This window comes from Alternaria infectoria (assembly GCF_024043175.1).
Source record: "Alternaria infectoria strain BMP 0036 chromosome Unknown scaffold_3, whole genome shotgun sequence".
Classification (NCBI taxonomy): domain Eukaryota; kingdom Fungi; phylum Ascomycota; class Dothideomycetes; order Pleosporales; family Pleosporaceae; genus Alternaria; species Alternaria infectoria.
In genome coordinates this window covers 497,137-514,282 of record NW_026250692.1, presented here as the reverse complement: position 1 = coordinate 514,282, position 17,146 = coordinate 497,137, and the positions used below count along the sequence as shown (strand labels likewise).

At 53.9% G+C, this 17,146-nt stretch overlaps 5 protein-coding genes across 5 annotated transcripts; 2 read left to right on the top strand and 3 right to left on the bottom strand.

Annotated features, from left to right (window-relative positions):
- Window positions 1-3,751: 3,751 nt before the first annotated feature.
- On the top strand, window positions 3,752-6,699 carry J4E92_002424 (uncharacterized protein; the record flags this gene model as incomplete). Its single annotated transcript, XM_051493828.1, has 8 exons — window positions 3,752-3,868; window positions 3,969-4,068; window positions 4,118-4,199; window positions 4,251-4,297; window positions 4,348-4,674; window positions 4,725-5,543; window positions 5,592-5,759; window positions 5,807-6,699. 8 exons carry the CDS (start codon window positions 3,752-3,754, stop codon window positions 6,697-6,699), a joined length of 2,553 nt encoding a protein of 850 aa, XP_051355507.1.
- Window positions 6,700-7,366: 667 nt separating this feature from the next.
- J4E92_002423 (uncharacterized protein) lies at window positions 7,367-8,107 on the top strand (the record flags this gene model as incomplete). The annotated part of the gene is made up of 1 exon (XM_051493827.1): window positions 7,367-8,107. The coding sequence occupies one exon, from the start codon at window positions 7,367-7,369 to the stop codon at window positions 8,105-8,107; it is 741 nt and encodes a 246-aa protein (XP_051355506.1).
- Window positions 8,108-9,666: 1,559 nt separating this feature from the next.
- On the bottom strand, window positions 9,667-10,223 carry J4E92_002422 (uncharacterized protein; the record flags this gene model as incomplete). The annotated part of the gene is made up of 2 exons (XM_051493826.1): window positions 9,667-10,099; window positions 10,192-10,223. 2 exons carry the CDS (start codon window positions 10,221-10,223, stop codon window positions 9,667-9,669), a joined length of 465 nt encoding a protein of 154 aa, XP_051355505.1.
- A 1,574-nt stretch (window positions 10,224-11,797) lies between these two features.
- J4E92_002421 (uncharacterized protein) lies at window positions 11,798-13,539 on the bottom strand (the record flags this gene model as incomplete). Its single annotated transcript, XM_051493825.1, has 2 exons — window positions 11,798-11,938; window positions 12,058-13,539. The coding sequence occupies 2 exons, from the start codon at window positions 13,537-13,539 to the stop codon at window positions 11,798-11,800; spliced, it is 1,623 nt and encodes a 540-aa protein (XP_051355504.1).
- Window positions 13,540-14,335: 796 nt separating this feature from the next.
- Window positions 14,336-17,092, bottom strand: J4E92_002420 (uncharacterized protein; the record flags this gene model as incomplete). Its single annotated transcript, XM_051493824.1, has 3 exons — window positions 14,336-15,924; window positions 15,975-16,885; window positions 16,938-17,092. 3 exons carry the CDS (start codon window positions 17,090-17,092, stop codon window positions 14,336-14,338), a joined length of 2,655 nt encoding a protein of 884 aa, XP_051355503.1.
- Between the last annotated feature and the right edge of the window lie 54 nt (window positions 17,093-17,146).

The window sequence follows — 17,146 nt, the reverse complement described above, 5'->3', positions numbered from 1 at the left end:
ATTGGCTGACAATTTGTCAACGAGTCGTGCATGGGCATTTTGACGAGTTGGAAGCCCGCGGACAAAGTTGGGTTTAGACGTTCCGTGGACGTTCGGCCGTTCGCGTAATCGAAACCATCGTTACCAGCACGGATGATCGTCAGGAACGGCCGCCATACCCGTCTCCACCTGACGCCCGCTTGTGCTACAGGTCTTGTGTATCGTGCCGTCGTCGTCGTCGAGTCTTCGAGCAAAGCAGACATCTCACACATGGTCTGCTATCACGCAAGCTGAGAGTCTGAGACGGACCGTCTCATTCATGGCCCGTGAACTGGGCCGCAGATAGCGACCCTGCATCCGAAAGCCACGTTCCTGGTTCAATGGCTGGCTGCCTAGGCGGTAGACCCGGGAACGCCGCACCTTATCGCGCAGCGACCACCTTCCACTAGCCTGTTTGACACGGACAATGTCCGATTTCTTGTTAGAGGGCCAACGGAGCGCCGACTACTGCAATACACTGTATTGCTGACCAGGTTCGGAACTTGTCCCGTCTGTGGCTTGCGCCTTGCATGCGTCGCGCATGTATCACTTCCAGCCATGTGGGTCTGCATCGATAACATGCTTGGGATGCATCGAAGAATCCGAGCGAGGCCTATGTTTGCCGAAACAGAGACGAGTCGACGCAGCGTGCGAAAGAAGCCATGTCATAAGATTGTCGTGATTGCTACTGGCAACTATCTACGTGGATGTGTAAAATTTGCGGTGGACCATGCTCACTAATGTCGTGTGCTGAAACACTTGCAAAAACGCCAGGACTCCTGCGTCATTTGTGCTCCTTTAAACGCTCAAATCCTTCCCAGTCGTGATAAGAATGAAATAGTTTAGAGGAGTAAGATATCGGCCCCAAGCGCTGTATTGCCAAAACGCCTTGGCCGATGTAAAATCACGCTAAAATGCAAGGTGCAGAGGTTCTCCAATAGGTCGAAAAATGGAGCCTTTGTGGTCAAAGCAATCAAACTTGCAGCACTCATACAGAGCACAGTATGCTGCGTCGGGAAATGGTGTGCCATGAGCTGCGGCTCTTGGCACGCTGTGACGTAGGCCGCGAGTTGGGAGCAGAAGGTTGAGGCAAAGTCTGGGGTTCAGATATGTGTTTTCGATTGACCAAAGTGGCTTTTGCAGGTTGTGGGTTGATGACGCGTACGATCTCGTCGTTATCGTCGTCGTCTTTGGACTCTTCAGACTTGGATGTGCCTGTCGCGAACATGAGCAGTTGAGCGTCGAATCAATTAGGGCTGCTTACGAGAAGAGGCTGAAGTACGTCTGGAAGTGTGAGAAGACGTCTCCGCCGAGTCTGCACCTAGGATTAGCGGGGTTTGTTAACCATCAATGCCGTATTGCTTACCGTCTGGAGAAGAAACATTGGATAAAGGACTCCGTCGTTTGGTCATGGAAGACCTACTGCTCGCGGTCTGGCGCGGTCGTGGACGATAAGTCGCAGCAGGTGGGAATGCTGGTAGAGTGGGTACTGGCGGTATGTTGTCCGAAAGATGCAAAGGCTGGCCTGACACGGGTGGACCGCGTCCTCTAACACGGTTTTGCTCATCAATTTCCATGGACAGTCGCCGAATCACCGCGTCTATGGAAAGGCCCTCACGGCTCTTGGGTCTGTGGTTGACGGTACGAGTAGGGTTCGGTGTTACGCCGCTCCTGGCGCGCAAGGCTGGGTGTATGAGGTCGGACGAGTGGTCGAGTTTCCGTCGTACTGCTTCGGGCAGCGGTTGAGAGGCGGTTCTACTCCTTCTTGCGGCTTTGATCCGAGCCTGCAATTCTTCAGCGGCGACCAATTTGGGGTTCGCAGCAGGCGCATCCTCGTGTGCCAAAGGCTTGGAAAAATTGGTAAAGGGCGCGGACGTGGGTCTCAGAGGCTTTATCGTAGCAATGGGGTCTTTTTGGTTGAATGCTGCTGGTATGCTCCTGTGTTTCATGGACGTGGACATTATTGGTAGTTGGTGATGAACGGGGTGCAAATGTGTTAGGATCCAGGTCGAAGGGGTTTGCGGAAGGTGTTTGGCTTCTGGGGTAGCGTAATCTATAATGGATAATTATGATTTCCCAACAGTCGGGGCGGGAGAGGCACTTGCGTAGCGTGGGAACTGGGTTTCTGTCAATGCGCCGTTGCTTCTAGCGCTTCAGATGCAGATCCCTCTGTGAGGCGCAGCTGGTGAAACTCGAAAAGGCTAGCAGGCGTTGATAAACAATCCCAAGTTGCTTTAGCGACCGCCGACACAGCTCAGCTTCGTATAGGAGCACTTGAGCCTGGCCTCTCAGTATGCCACGGACTAACGAATGCGGCAATGGTCGCGGAACATGGCGCAACGTGTGCCATTGGTGATTGGCCTCCCGCGCTATCATCCCCAAACCCTGGAAGACTATGGCTAGACCATTGCCGATGCATCTACGTGTGCCGTGTCTATAGTTAGTAGTGTCGAGGCTCGTAGGATATATGACGAGGCGTCTGCCTAGGTAATGGTTCATCGAGCTGTTCGCAACGGTGACGGCTCGCGCAGTGCCATGGGCTCCCACGACGCACTGTGGCATTGGGATGGGCGCCGGGGGACGTTTGAAGGTGGGCGGGCGGCCAGCTATGGAGAAGCGCGTCCCGCAGCATGCATACTTGTGGCTGTCAGCTCTGCAGCTCGTGCACCACTTTCGCTATGGAAGGACGTATGTACAGCAAGTCGAGACTCTCGGATGCCAGCCCAGATAAGTCCAGGTAGACGCGCTGTGCATCTACCGAGAGTGGATCGTACGAGCCTTGCTCGTGAGGTAGTGGCGTGCGCAGCGAAGAGCCCCCGCCCCGTGGTATCGCAGGCCAAATGGCAATGGGCGGCCCGGTCGCAGTGGGAGACAGCGAAGGTTGTCTGACCATGGTGCCTTCCTCTATAGTCATCCCCTCGCTTATCCACCCAGTGCACCGCCAACGGCACGTGACGAATGGGTAGCCCCAGGGCTGCCTGCCTGTCTGTCTGCCTACGTATTCAGGTAGGTAGCCCTGGAGACGAGGGCACAGAGCCAGTCGGGCAGGTGCGTGTGAAGGGCCATGGGCGTAGGTTGCGATGGGTGGTGCGGCGTCTGGTGGAGCTGTGGGTGCCAAGCTGATTGCGTCAGTGAAGCCGGCGTGGGCAAGCGCGCATCTCAGCGGGCGCCGTCATACGAGGCGAAAGCTGCACTCCTTCACACCAAGGCTGGCAACGGGTCGGGCGACTGCATACCGGATTACTACCCCGCAACACACACCTCGCAGACCGCGCCCACACATCGCCGCGCTCGCCAGGGTTCCGCGTGGTGGTTACCTGCCCAGGCACGCACTGGCATTGCGCTCCAAGCAGCTAGTGGCCAAGGCCCTGTGCGCTCTCCCGCCTTCGTTTTGCGACCCACGACGCGACAAAGTGTTCCGAGGCTGATCTCCATCACCCTGCCCCGTCACCGCGCCATCGCGTTGTACCATCGACTGCTGCGCGCGCCGGGCCTGCCCCATCCACGCCCTTCTTGTCGCGTTCCCGAGCTCTGCGATAGCCCGCAAGCGCCGCCGCGCCTCCTAATCGTCATCCGCCAGCACAACACGCAGCCGCCCCAATCGCCCACCCCCGACCTCCGCCCCATCCACCGCCAATTGTCCGCTGCACACTGCGCAAACGATCGCGACCGCCCGCCTGCCTCCGGAGGGTACACGCCCTAGCCGGAGAGTGTCGACACGCCGCCGCCGGTTATGGCAAACGTCGCTCCGCCGCCTGCGAGCGAACGAAAGCGCGTCAAGGTCTACGAACTCAAGAACAACGACTGGTTCGACAGAGGCACCGGCTTCTGCAAGGGCGTCGTCGCCAGCGTACGTTCCCCCACATGATCCGCGAGGCACCCTCACAGTTGGCGCACTTGTCGCGGTATCTGGCCCAACAGGCGTTCCAGGCTAACTTGTGCGACCGCAGCAGGAGGAAGCGAGGATCGTGGTCCTCTCCGAGGACGACCAGTCGCGACAACTCCTCGAGACGCGCATCTCCAAAGACGACGGCTACCAGAAACAGCAGGGTATGCGCCTGTCCGCGCCCATGGCATCGCAGCAGCTAAACATGTGCAGACACGCTCATTGTATGGACCGAGCAAAATGGCACCGACATGGCCCTCAGCTTCCAGGAGCCCGAGGGCTGTGCTAGCATATGGTGAGCCGCGTGTACCTTTCCGAGTCCACGTCGTATGCTGACGCAGAACAGGGACTTTGTCAATGAAGTTCAATCGCGGCTGCAAGCCCTCGCTCAGGGTACGTGACATGAATCGTCCCCAGCTTCCAGCAAGCTAATGCTGACACAGACGATGGTCTTTCAGACGACATCGATCACATCAGTCCCATCCTACTTCCCAGTCCCGACCTCGGCAACCTCCACGAAATCGAGAACCACATGCGCGCTGCAAATTCGACGCCCGGCGGCCGCGAAGCCCTGGCCAAGTTCATACTCGCCCAAGATTATATACCAAAACTCATCCCCTTGGTGGATATGGCCGAAGACCTCGAAAGCGTGTCAGACCTCCATCGACTGTGCAGCATCGTAAAGATGCTTATCTTGCTCAACGATACCGCCATTATTGAATACGTCGTAACAGACCCGGTGGTTCTGGGTGTCGTTGGGGCTCTGGAATGTGAGTTTCGGCCCCCGCGACCTCTCACATGGCTTGCTGACATTGCGCAGACGACCCGGATTTTCCTCTACACAAAGCCAACCATCGACAATATCTCGCTGATGAATCCAAGTTCAAGGAGGTCGTACGGATAGAAGACGAAAACATCAAACGGAAAATACATTACACGTACCGACTCCAATACCTCAAAGACGTGGTTCTTGCGCGCATCCTCGACGATCCTACTTTCAGCGTTCTGAACTCCCTCATCTTCTTTCACCAGGTCGACATCGTCCAGCATCTCCAAGCGAACGGCCCATTCTTGAAAGAGCTTTTCGGCATTTTCTCCCCCAAAGAGCAGAACTTGTCGAGGAAGAAGGACGCCGTCTTGTTCATCCAGCAATGCTGCGCAATTGCGAAGAGCTTGCAAGCCAACGTTAGGGCACAGCTATATCAGAACTTCATCAGCAGTGGCTTGCTGGAAGTGATACAATTTGCGCTCAAGCACCAGGACGCTTCAGTTCGCGTAGCAGGAACCGACATACTGGTGTCTCTGATCGACCATGATGCCTTGATGGTGCGAAGTTACATCTTCAAGGCCATTCAGGAAAAGTCAAAACCGCTCACCGATACCTTGATCGAGTTACTTCTCATTGAGGTAGACCTTGGGGTCAAAGCGCAGATGGCTGATGCGATCAAGATCCTCCTTGACCCCAATGCCAACTCAGCTTCCATAGAAGCCCTCGGGCGGACGAACAGCGACTTCCTGGCCAAAATGAGGGGGCAACTGCCATCTATACCCCAAACAGACTCCTTCATACAGAACTTCTATGACGAGTCTGCGAGGAAGTTGTTCCAGCCTCTCAAGGATCTTGAGGGCCGAGAGTCGAGTAAGTGTGATTGTTCGTCCCCTTGTGATTCAAACTAACATGCTGCAGTGGATGACTTATCCATGCAAGAAGTATCGCTTTACGCCCATTTAGTCGAGGTTCTGTGCTTCTTCATCCGTCAACATTCCTTCCGTAGCAAATACTTCATTCTATCAGAAGGTCTGGCAGTGCGGGTTGCCCAGCTCATGGGTTGCCCAGAGAAGCATCTGAAGCTTAGTGAGTCCCCCTACATCGATATGATGGCTTCCACTAACGGGTTCTAGCCGCTCTCAAGTACTTCCGCACTGTTCTCGGCTTTCACGATGAGACGCACAACCGCCAGATCATCCAGCACGAGCTGTTTGAACCGATCTTGAAGATACTATACGAGACCATGCCGCGCGATAATCTCCTCAACTCGGCGTGCTTGGAGTTGTTTGAATTCATCAGGCGCGAGAACATCAAGATGATTGTTCAGCATCTTGTCGAGACATATAGAGAAAGATTACAGGAGATTACGTACGTGGATACGTTCCAAAACCTGATACTCAAGTATGATCAGAACCATGAGCCGGTAACGACCCAAGAGATGGACAATTCCTTTACGAGTGTGGATAGCGACACACCTGCACGACATGCCGCGGCTGTCAATGGTGGCAAGTGGGGCCAAGGCCTGAAAGATGCAGACCCAGATGAGGAGGCATATTTCAACACATCAGACGATGAGGATGATCATTTGTCTGGGGCCGGAAAGTTGGCCATGAATGGCGCATCGCCAGTGCGACCCCTCGTCAACTATCCAGATGATGATGCCGACGATGCCGAAATGGACGACCTCGCCACCGATATGCCCGCCTCCGCTCACAAAATGTCGACAACCCAGTTGCCAGAAGGAAGTACATCCCCCAACTCGACCTCCGCAGGATCGCCACCAGAACGGATATCGGAGAAGCGCCGTAGAGAGGAGGACGAAGAGGACGAACTCCTCGCAAGCATATCCACCTCTGCTGGGCCAAAGCGACGCGCTTCCACATCTAGTAACGCCAGTTCTGGAAGTTTGCGGAGTTTGCGTCGGAAGTCGCCTAATGTCAACTCTGGCAAAGATGGTGGCACGCCAAAGAAGATATCGTTATCGATACCACTCAAGAGCAGTGGTGAAGGTGGCGAAAGCGGATAGTATGGCATGCCTCCTCCGCGATAGAGTAACCAGTATTCGAGTATGTGGAGGAAGTCTGGATTTTTGCTCTACAGCAAGCCTTAAAATAACCCAAAAGATACCCATTGGAAACTCGATAAACAAGAACGACGTTGCATGAAAGGGGTTGTACGAGGTTTTGCTTCTCCATGCAAATGGTTCCGATCTGGTAGCGGCATTGCGAAGGTGTAATTATTAGGCGTTCAATGTCTTGACCATTCCGGCGTGGGGGTTTGGAACGGCCACGATGGAATGATGCAGCGCAGCGTGTCGTATTGTCAGCGTGCGTTCAGGTGTTGGATTTTCTTGTGCATGATCGAAGGTATCCGGCCTGTGTATTATAACTCGTTTTCGTGCGGGAATGTCAACTCGTATGCAAGTCATCAATCATCCGTGCTGAACGTGAAGAGATGGGATTTTCACAACATTGCGCAAACGTGTCACAAGCATAAAATAGCATGGCGTGACACATGCAAACGTCCGTACCTCTGCGGCTGGATCACGTTCTGTTGTTTCCGCTAGCGCCGCTCGCAAGCCCGCGTGCAACTAATGCAACATCCCACGTCTAACCTTCATACAGCTTGCATTTCGGCTTCACGATCAAGCTCTCAGTGCCCGAAGCTTATCCAATACCCAGACACGTCGTGCGATGCCGGACCAACGCTCTTCTACCAAGCCGAACAACACGACATCGATGGAAAACTCAGCTACGCACAACATCAACGTCTCCGAAATGCCACCTAAACCACCAACTCTGACTCTCATTCTTGCAGCCACACCGAGTCTCGGAATTGGAAAAGGTGGAGGCTTGCCATGGCCGCAGCTGAAAAAAGAGATGGGATTCTTTGCGCGAGTCACGAAGCGTACATCGCCTTCAGCGTCCACGGCGAGCACCAAGAAAGTAAACGCTGTGCTCATGGGTCGTAAGACGTGGGAGAGCATACCCCCCAAGTTTCGGCCTCTGAAAGATCGCCTAAACATCGTCGTTACGTCGAAGCCAGAAGAGTTCAAAAGTAAATTAGACAAGAATACGGAGGTCGAAGGACCAATGGTCTGCTCCAGTGTGTTGGATGCGATAGCACAGCTCGAGAAGCAGGATGATAGCAGACTCCAAGGCTCAGCGATAGAGCTGGATAAGATTTTTGTTATTGGCGGAGCAACTATATACGAAACGGCGCTTCAACTTCCGCAGACAAAACGAGTTCTCCTCACAAAGATAAAGAAGGAATTCGAGTGCGACACATTTTTCCCCGTCAATCTGGGAGAGACAACAATTTGGAGGAACGCGAGCAGAGAGGAAGTGCAGGCATTCACTGGAGAGGAGATCCAAGAGGGTGGGATTGAGGAGCAGGGTGTCGAATTTGAGTTCTGCATGTACGAGCGGGAGTGAGTCAATTAGAGTGAAAGAGCAGCAAACAAATATGATTCAACCGAATGATTCACAGTTCATGGTCGTGCCCAACGTGAGGAAGGCGCGACGGAGGAGGCGCTCTCACCTCCACCCTGCCACGTCATAGCAATCGATTGTTCGCCTTAAGCCCTTCCACCCATCAATCTCTCCTGTTCCTCGGATCAAACTCTACCCGCAACCAGCATGTCAAAGCAAGATCCACCCATGCAGTCCGTATGGCAAGAGCTATGGCGGGGAAGTACGTTATCCAAAGCGACAAGCACAACACCCACTGACTCTGAACCCCAGATCTCCCTCTCTACCTAGCCATGAATCTCTCGACGACAGCCAACATCGCACTCGTTACTCTGCTCCTCGTCGCCATCTTTTCCATCGCTTTTGAGATCGCCCGCATCTGGCTATCCCGTCGCACCCGTCAGACGCATAGCTACGTTCTCGTCGACGACACCGTCGGGATCTCACCGCCGAATTCAGGACCAGTATCCTTGTTGGCACGCACCAACCGTGGTCCTCGCTCAATTGTGTATGCCAAGGCAGTCCTGCATGCTATCCTCTTTCTCGGCGTACAGGCAGTTCTCACTCTCCTCGTTGTCCAGATTGCGCGCCTCATAGCATCTACTTTCGCCACCGACCGCCGTCTTCGCAAGCAATGCGACCGTTTAGCGCAGAGGGGGCTCGAGTGCCCGGCTGCAACACGCTATCACAATGTCCTGAACGTTACGGTTGCCCTTGGTCTGTTTTGCTTGATCCGAGGTCTTCAATTGCACGCAGAACTGCCGACCCGCCCATCTCAGAACAGCAACCACAGCAACGGCTTCCTGACCCTCCAAGACACTTGCCGACGGACGATGCAGAAGGTGCTTGCAGCGCCCATTGCCGTGATCGTCCTACACTCCCGTGTGCCGGCGGATGAGCTGTGGAAGCACGCCAGACTGATTCTTGTTCAGATTGCTGTGTCTGTCTGCATCTTCCTTTGTGGCAACATTCTCTGTCTACTTGCCGCGTTCCCAGTGAGTTTTTTCCGTCAGTTGACATGCAACTATGAAAGCGGCTAACCAGGTCTAGGATATACATGGTACTATAATCGCATTGGAGAAGTCAGGGCTCACTGGAAAGACGGAGGTGTAAAGACGACCTCTAAATAGGAGCTCTGAGGCATATCGATTGCTGCAGTACGGCATGGTGTGTGAACTACACGTATAAAAGTTTAAATTGTAGATACGAAACCAAGTCAGGCTTAGCTCGTGTTCTGCTAGATCCTGAAGCAGTGGATTGATACGGAACGTCGGAGATTTCCATAACACAAGAGAGTTCGAAGCCGTAGAGATAGGAACGGGACACATGCCATCTTCGTATTAAGCGGATCATTCTCATCGCATATCACACCAAGTCAAAATCTGACGAGGTGCAGGTAGCGCCTGACCGTGAAGTACCAAGACATGTTCTTCAATATCCTCAAGTACATTCCAGTACATCTCCAATCCAGCGTTCTGCCCCGTCTTCCATGCAACCTGCGTGTACCCACATACCCAGCCCACTCAAGCCATGATAAGATCGTAAGCCGCCTTGCCGCTCATAAGCACCATGGCATAGTGCGCAATCATCCACAGCGCGCCATAGTACCTCCCCTTGCCACCATCCTCGCCACTCCTGGTGTAACCCACCGCGTAAACCACGCGATTCGCACTCCACACTGCGCCCAATACCGCCGCCGCAACAGGATATCTCAGTCCGCTGATGAGCATGGCGCCGAGGGCGGTGACGTGGTTCTCGTTGAAGTTCTGGTGCGCGCGCTGCGCCGAGTTGAAGGCCAGCATTGCGGCTTTGGATTGCGGCGACGCGGTTTGCACTTGCTCGTACGAGGCGTATTCGTAGGGGTAGGGGATCTTGGCTGCTTTGCGGAAGCCGCCGACGCGGCCGCCGTGCCAGGCGCCGACGAAGAAGGTGGAGACGCAGGCGGCGAGGACGAGACTGTGTGTGTGTGAATTAGTTTGTGGGTGGGCTTTGGTGAGGGGTCGTGGAAGGGAATGCATTGAGGTTTCTGCCGTTGCATTTGAACGTACCCGTACTCGCTGGGAATCTGGATAATCGCCATTTTGATTGTTGATGTAGTAATCGAGCCGAGGGAAGTCGTGTTGTTGTGTCGTCTTCAGTTGCGAGATGCGTGGAAGATATTCCGTAGAAGCGCCGTCCGCCTATGTTTTATACTTTTGTCGACGTCTTCCTGTATGTTGTCTAGCGTGATACTGTGTTCTCTTGACTTGGGCAGACGCAATGTGTCTCCAGTTGTTTGCGACGCGGACGAGTTTCAGCGGAAGATAATCCGCAATCGGCGCAATTTCTCGCCGACGGCGTCCCGCAGGTGCTACCAGTATGCGACAACATGGCTGCCTGCATTGCTGAGTCGTACCGCTGATATTTTGTCGAGGGTACAGTCGTGATTAGAGAGCGGGAAGAAGGATGTGATCAGCCATGGACGAACATGCACGGATGCGCTGCCTGGGTGAGGTAGAAGGTGAAGGCTGATTTGGCGGGTGAGCATGTGTAGTTCATCAGCACGCCTGACCTCGTCAACTGATCCTCGCCATGCGCATGAGTTGTTGCCCACCGGCCGCATGTGGGTATACGAGGACTTGTGGACGTCAGAAATTGGGCTTGTAGAGAACTTGACATTGGTAGAATACCATTGATTGATACACTGGGGAGCTGGCGGATATATATCGTGGGGTGGAGATTACTAAACTACAAAGTGCTCCCTTCCGTCATCCCGCCCCGGAATGGCGACTTTACATTGATTGCAATCGTCAAAGGGAGATCGTGCAAGGGATACCTGGCTTGCTAGTACCTAGTCTGGGCTTGCTCCGTTAAATCATGGTGGTAGATTATGTTGCCCACGCATTCTCCTCCGCAACCTAGTGTATGCACGTCGCTAGAACGTTTAGATCTTTGCTTCACGAAGTATGTATATATGACACCATGTTAGATACTTGAGCGCTGAACTACACACATTGACACACATAATGAAGAAGCAAGGTATCTTATGTATGTATGTTTGGCGTTCGGCTAGTCTATAATGCCGAGCCGTAGGCGGAGATCTCTCACTGAGCCTAAAGAAAGTTTTCAAATACCGAATTGCCCTCTGTATGTAGTGCAGAGGCCATCGAGACGCGAACGGGCTGGTGTATTTCGAATCATCAACATGCACTCTAGCATCCGTCTTAATCGTCGTGTACAGTCCAGTGGTCGTCATGCAACCCTGCAGATGAGACTTGTGTGAACCAGAGTTTTGGTGTATAAAGACTGTACCAATCATCATGCAAAAGAACCCGTCTGCTTATCTCCAAACATCTTCTCTCTTGGGCCTGGAGAATTCACAATGGCATGACCCCAAATCTGGGGCGCATGTGCTTGGAAGACGGGAAAACAGGCAGTATAAGGACAGCAGATCAAGAAACTGGGTATATAGATTCATCGCTCATTCATTTCTGTGTGCGGTCATCAATTTCGTGTACAGCCATTTCGGCCACTCAGCACCCATTCGCGGTGACAGCCCTAACAGCCACGCTATCAATCCTTTTTTTGTAGACGGTCATCTGGTGTTTCAGCAAATCACCGTATACAACCTTCCTCAACATCTCGTCGTCCACCGTTACTGCCTCGATATCTTCCTCACTTCTGCTTCCGACTCGTTGTCTCAACACTACCAATCGCCCCGCAGGTGACAATGTACACTGCGGTATTGGCCATGCAGGCAAGGAAGAAGAAGTCGAGTTTGTAGTGTTCGTTTGTAGTGAAGATTTGGAGGGCCTGCTAAGGCGCGGGGCAAATCCATACTTCGATTTCGGTTTCGGTGGGGAAGACCGCGAAGGGTCTAGAAGGCTGGGTTTAGACATCGATGCAACGGTCGAAGCAAGGTTAGAAGCCGCGACAGGTGCTGGACTGGCATAGAGTTTCAGCAAGCTTTTCAGCACGCTCTTGTCCGCTCGCGGTATCGGGTCGCCTTCGTTGATGAAGGCATAGAAGAGACTTTTACGATGTCGCTTGTCATCAGGCTTCTTCAAAGGATGCAGACTGACTGGTGGCGCACCGAACGTGACACAGTGTACGCGCTTGAAGAAGCTGGTCAGGTAATTAAGCTCAGAATTGATCTTTGTGCTCATCATGTGTCCGTAAAGCAGTGCCGCGACTGCTCCGCCCGCGGAGTGTCCGGTGATGAGTAGACTGCAGTTTGAACGCGCGGGGTTTTCTTGGAGCAAAACCTTCAACCGTTCTGCCACGGGCTTGATCATCTTCTTGGCCACGTAGAGAAAGCCAGCGTGGCACAGGTTTGACGGGTCGTCAAGAAACTTCTCCGGGCTGTGGGGTGCCGAGTTGTAGTTGACAGCCCAGTCCATAAAGGTCTGGCTTCCGCGAATAGCGAAGACGATAGTATTCAGTTCTTCCACAGGGATGGACTTGAGTACCATAGCTTTTGTGCCGCTACGCCAATCAGCAGGAATGAAAGTCTCCATTTCGGGATTCTTCTTCGTGCCTGGCGGCGTGTACGCCTTCTCTGAGTAGGTTGCGGCCAAGCAAAGTAGAGGATACGTTGGTAGATATACCTTGAAAGGCGGCAGATGTGGTGGTAATCGGGAGTTGGAGTATAGCCACACTTTGGAGAAATGATTCGACCCTTTATCGCTACTAGAGTGGGATTGCACTTCGTGTTGGCGTCGGCGTCTTGGTTCACCAAGAGGAGGGCTCGTTCTCTGAGCCTCTTCTTGCTGCTGCTCGCTGAACTCCATCATGAGGTCTTGTTCTTTGCCGCTGAAGTGATCGTCATCAATGCTGGTGATGACTGCGTCGAACTTCGAACTAATCATATCGTATAGCGCAGCTCCGCGACACAACGTTTGCATGCTCTTTGTAGCGACAGCTGCGGTGGGCCGCTCAATGCAGTTGGTCGTCAGTTTCGTGACACTCTTTCCAGCCGTATCGCGAAGATTCAGGTAGGATTTGGCGGCCATTCGGTCGAGACTATTCCATTGTTGTTCGAAAGGGCCTTGACCGCGGGGTTCTTGGGGTGGCGGAGAAGCAAAGCGGATCGTTGATTGACTAGCGTATGGCTGAACAGGCTGCGGTGGCGGAGAGCCATATCGGTAACTGTCTTCTGGAAAGGACCCAGGCATCTGGCGATAAATGGAGTGCTGAGGCGGACTCGCGGCATAGCCATAGAGGGTCGGGGGAGGCCTCGTTGCTGCTGCACGCTGAGGAGAGGTCGCCTGGACCGGAGGCGCGTAATCTTGCAAGTACATGTCTGCCACTGAAGCCGAAACGCGTGGTTTCCTAGAAGAGGAGCGCGGCTTCGCAGTCTTGGACGAAGAGTGCGAGGACTTCTTCCTGCTCTTCCTCTCGACTTCGGTCGCCGCCATGTCGTCGCCCTAGTCTGTATACGGCTCTGCAAGAAAGTGAAAGAAAAAGTATAGGCAGTGTCGTAATGGCGGGGAAGTCGTGGGATCTGTTCAACGCGGTAATCGTCGTCGATGTCCTGTCCGCGACGTATGCCAAGTTTCAGTCATAGCCGCTGCGTGCTCCTGCGTTACGCTAATGAGGGTTGCATGACGGGCGTAGATCTTTGAAGCTCGATTCCAGATTGTGTTGCTTTTGTTGGGAGCTCAAAGACGTCTGACAAACGAGGGGACACGTCAAAGGCCGAAGGAGTGAAAGGCTCTGAAGTCAGAATGGGCGCGGCCGGCTGTTAAGGGCGGGTCGATGCAGGCGCAAGGAAGCCGCGGTATAGCCACCGCGCTAGGCCCATGACTGGCTGGATACACAACGCTAGATGACAAGCAGGTGCGATTGGCTGCGTAGGATCTTGGCGCGTATTGGAGCGGTGGACATGTAGCCCTTCGCTGTCGGTGCATGTAGACCTCGTGACCGTCTGTAAACGTCGCGAAAGCCGAAATTGCGACCCTGTAGCGGTCTGCAGGAACAGAAGACGGGATTGCTATTTCTGATGTTCCAGCGCACATCCATCCCCACACCCCCGATCAACGGCTAACTTGCCACCACAGCGATCGGACGCCATCCTTGCCATCCACCGGGGCTTTGGAGTCCCGTTGCATCACCCGCAACTCATCACACAATTAGAGTTTAGACTTTGTTCTGACAGAAACTACACCGTCCATGTGCGCGTGTGGAACATGGTGCTACAGCTTCTACACTCAGCTATCTATCGTGCGCGCCAATGAAGTCGTCGTGTTCCTCTTCTGGCGTACCGAGTAACCCTCTTTCTTCGCTCTCTTCGTCGTCATCACTCTCCTGCCTAAGACCTCCTCTCCCCCCCACCCCTGCACCACCTTCTTCGCGCTCTTCGTCAACACCGTTCATTACGTACCACACGTCTTTTTTGGTAAGCAAGCCTTTCAGCATACCTCGGTCCGTAAACAAAACATAGCGTAGCCCAAGCTTTTGGAACATGGACACTGTAAGCTGAAAGCTGGCTCTAGCGTTGAGTGTGATGGGTGTTTGATCCATCCAAGGCCGAAGGTCCAGTGATGTTGCAGGATCAGAGAGCGGTTGGTGAGAAAAGTATGCTTCTGTTTCGGCGGCCAAGGTACGGGGAGGCGTCAAGGCAAGTTGGAGTGCGTACTGCAATTCGGTCCTGGAGATGTAACCGAGGAGAAGTGCATCGCGGCTATTGTCTATGATAGGAAAGCCACGAAATCTGTGTTGAGATAGAAGCTGGCGCAGCGATCCGATAGTATGGCCAGTCGCAGTAATCGCAGTCAAGTCTTCGATGCGCGTCATTACATAACCTGCGCCAACATCTGGGATGCTGGAACCGTTATCTTCGCGGTTGTCAAGAAAAGGATAGCCTTTGAAGTGTATCCAGGACTCATAGATACCACGTGGGGAGATTGCGTCGCCAATCCATTTACTTATCATGACCGCAATCATGATAGGCAGGACATAGGTGAGCGCTCCGGTAAGTTCGAACATGATGACTACAATTGAAACTGTCATACGTGTCGTTCCGGCAAGTGCGGATGCGGCACCGACGATAGCGTACGTGCCTGGGGTTACACAGGGTACGTCTGGTTCGCACGATTTGAAAACGAAAAGCGTTGGCCAGGCCGCCTGAACAACTTCGACAGAAAGTCCCACAGCACGGCCAAAGAGTCCTCCGATGGCCATAGAAGGGAGGATAATTCCAGCAGGTATCTGCAGGCCGAAAGTGAAGCCCGAAAGTATTATGCCCAGTCCTGAGGAGATGAGTAAGAGTGCAATGACTCCTGTGTTTGCTTTGCCAGATTTACATAGGCCCAGCGTATCCTCGGCGAGGTCGGCGCATTCGGCAAATAAGATGTGTACGAGTTCGGACGCTTGAGCGCGCATGAATTTGATGGGGAAGTTGATGAGTGCTGTGACGAAAGATACGATGACAACCTCTGTCACGGGACCTTTGAGATACTGTCGGTTCTTGCGCCACTCAGCAACGCCCATGTTGAGCTTGATGAAGAAGCCCCCAAAGAGCCCGCCCAAGATTCCAAGGAATGCGAAAGGGACCAACTCGAAGTCATGCCATCCGCTATGATACGTGACTTGGTACAACACGAGTTTTCCGGTGTGGAATGGATTGCAAGCCTGCAGGGTGACAGCAGCGACCATGGCGCAGACAAAGCTGCTCCACATAGTTTTATCCGGGAAGTAATATGAGAGTTGCTCAAGACTGAATAACACGCCACCAATGGGCGCACCGAAAGCGACCGAGATACCCGCTGCAGCCGCTGCGGAGAACACTTCTCGTTTCCGTGCTATTCTCCTGTCAGTACTTGGAGACCAGAGAATGGGGAACCACGCTGACCTTCATTGCCGTTCACATTACCAAAGAGTTTCATGAAAAGGTTCGCAGAGCAGCATGCGACGTGTACCAGCGGACCCTCCTTGCCTAGCCACAAGCCTGACGCGACTGCGAGGCACAAGCCAACCGTTTTTGTGACAAGTGTCCATCCGCCCAGAAAGTGTCGGATAACGAAGCCGCCCAGGACCGTCTTGATCTCGGGTATGCCACTATGCTTCGCGTACGGCGAGAACTCGCGCACCAGAAGACTGGCGCATGCTGCAAAGAGCACGGAGAAGAGCACGAAGAAGACGTACTCGACAACATACCGCCCTCCCACACTCCGAATACCCATAGCAGCGCCCCAGGAGTTCCAGTCATGACAGGCCTGCTCTTCCTCGATCCCCCAACAACAGAAGCTCTTGTTCAGGTAGAAGCGACCGTCTCCATCAACATTGTGGCAGTATCCCGTCTTGAGGTCCGCAAGCCAGTCACTAGCCACATCGATGAAGGCTGCGATGCCGCCGCTCAGTATACCAGCAGCGACCAGGATGATCCAGACCTGGCTTGCGTCTGCCAACTGCTTGAGGTGGCCAAGTACGCCGCTGGCGCCGGTGTAGAGATAGCGCAGCCTCTGTCGTTCTTTGGCGTATTCGAAGATCCAGTCGATTGCTGTAAGGTCGTCGTAGCCGACTCGTCGCCCGGGCCCTTCGACATACCAGTCCAGCCCGTTTGCATCTTTGGTGTCTTGGAGGTGTTCGCCTGCGTTGCCAGGCGTGTCGAGATAGTTGAGTATAAGCTCGGTGGAGCCGTTCGGGCGGTGCGATGGTGGCTGGGGCGAAGCGCGGTTGCTAGCTGATCCGAGGGGTGAGGCGAGGTATCGCGAGAAGCCGAAGGAGGATGCAGACGGCTTGGGCCTGCGCTTGAAAGACAGCCTGGAGATGCGCGTTAGTATGGAGGTATACCAAGGGTGCTGTTTGCGCATACTGCTCAGGTAGGTCGCGTTCTAGTGGATCGTCCGCCAGCAGCGCCTCTTCATCGCTGTCGTCGTCCTCCACGACCGGCTGCTTCCCGTTGAATGTGCGCCTCGACGATGCTTCAGCCTGTCCATGGGACGACGGAATTGACGACGAGCTGGACATGCCCTCGACATATGCTCTTGTGTAGGCTGGGGCGCATTGCTCAAGCAACCATTA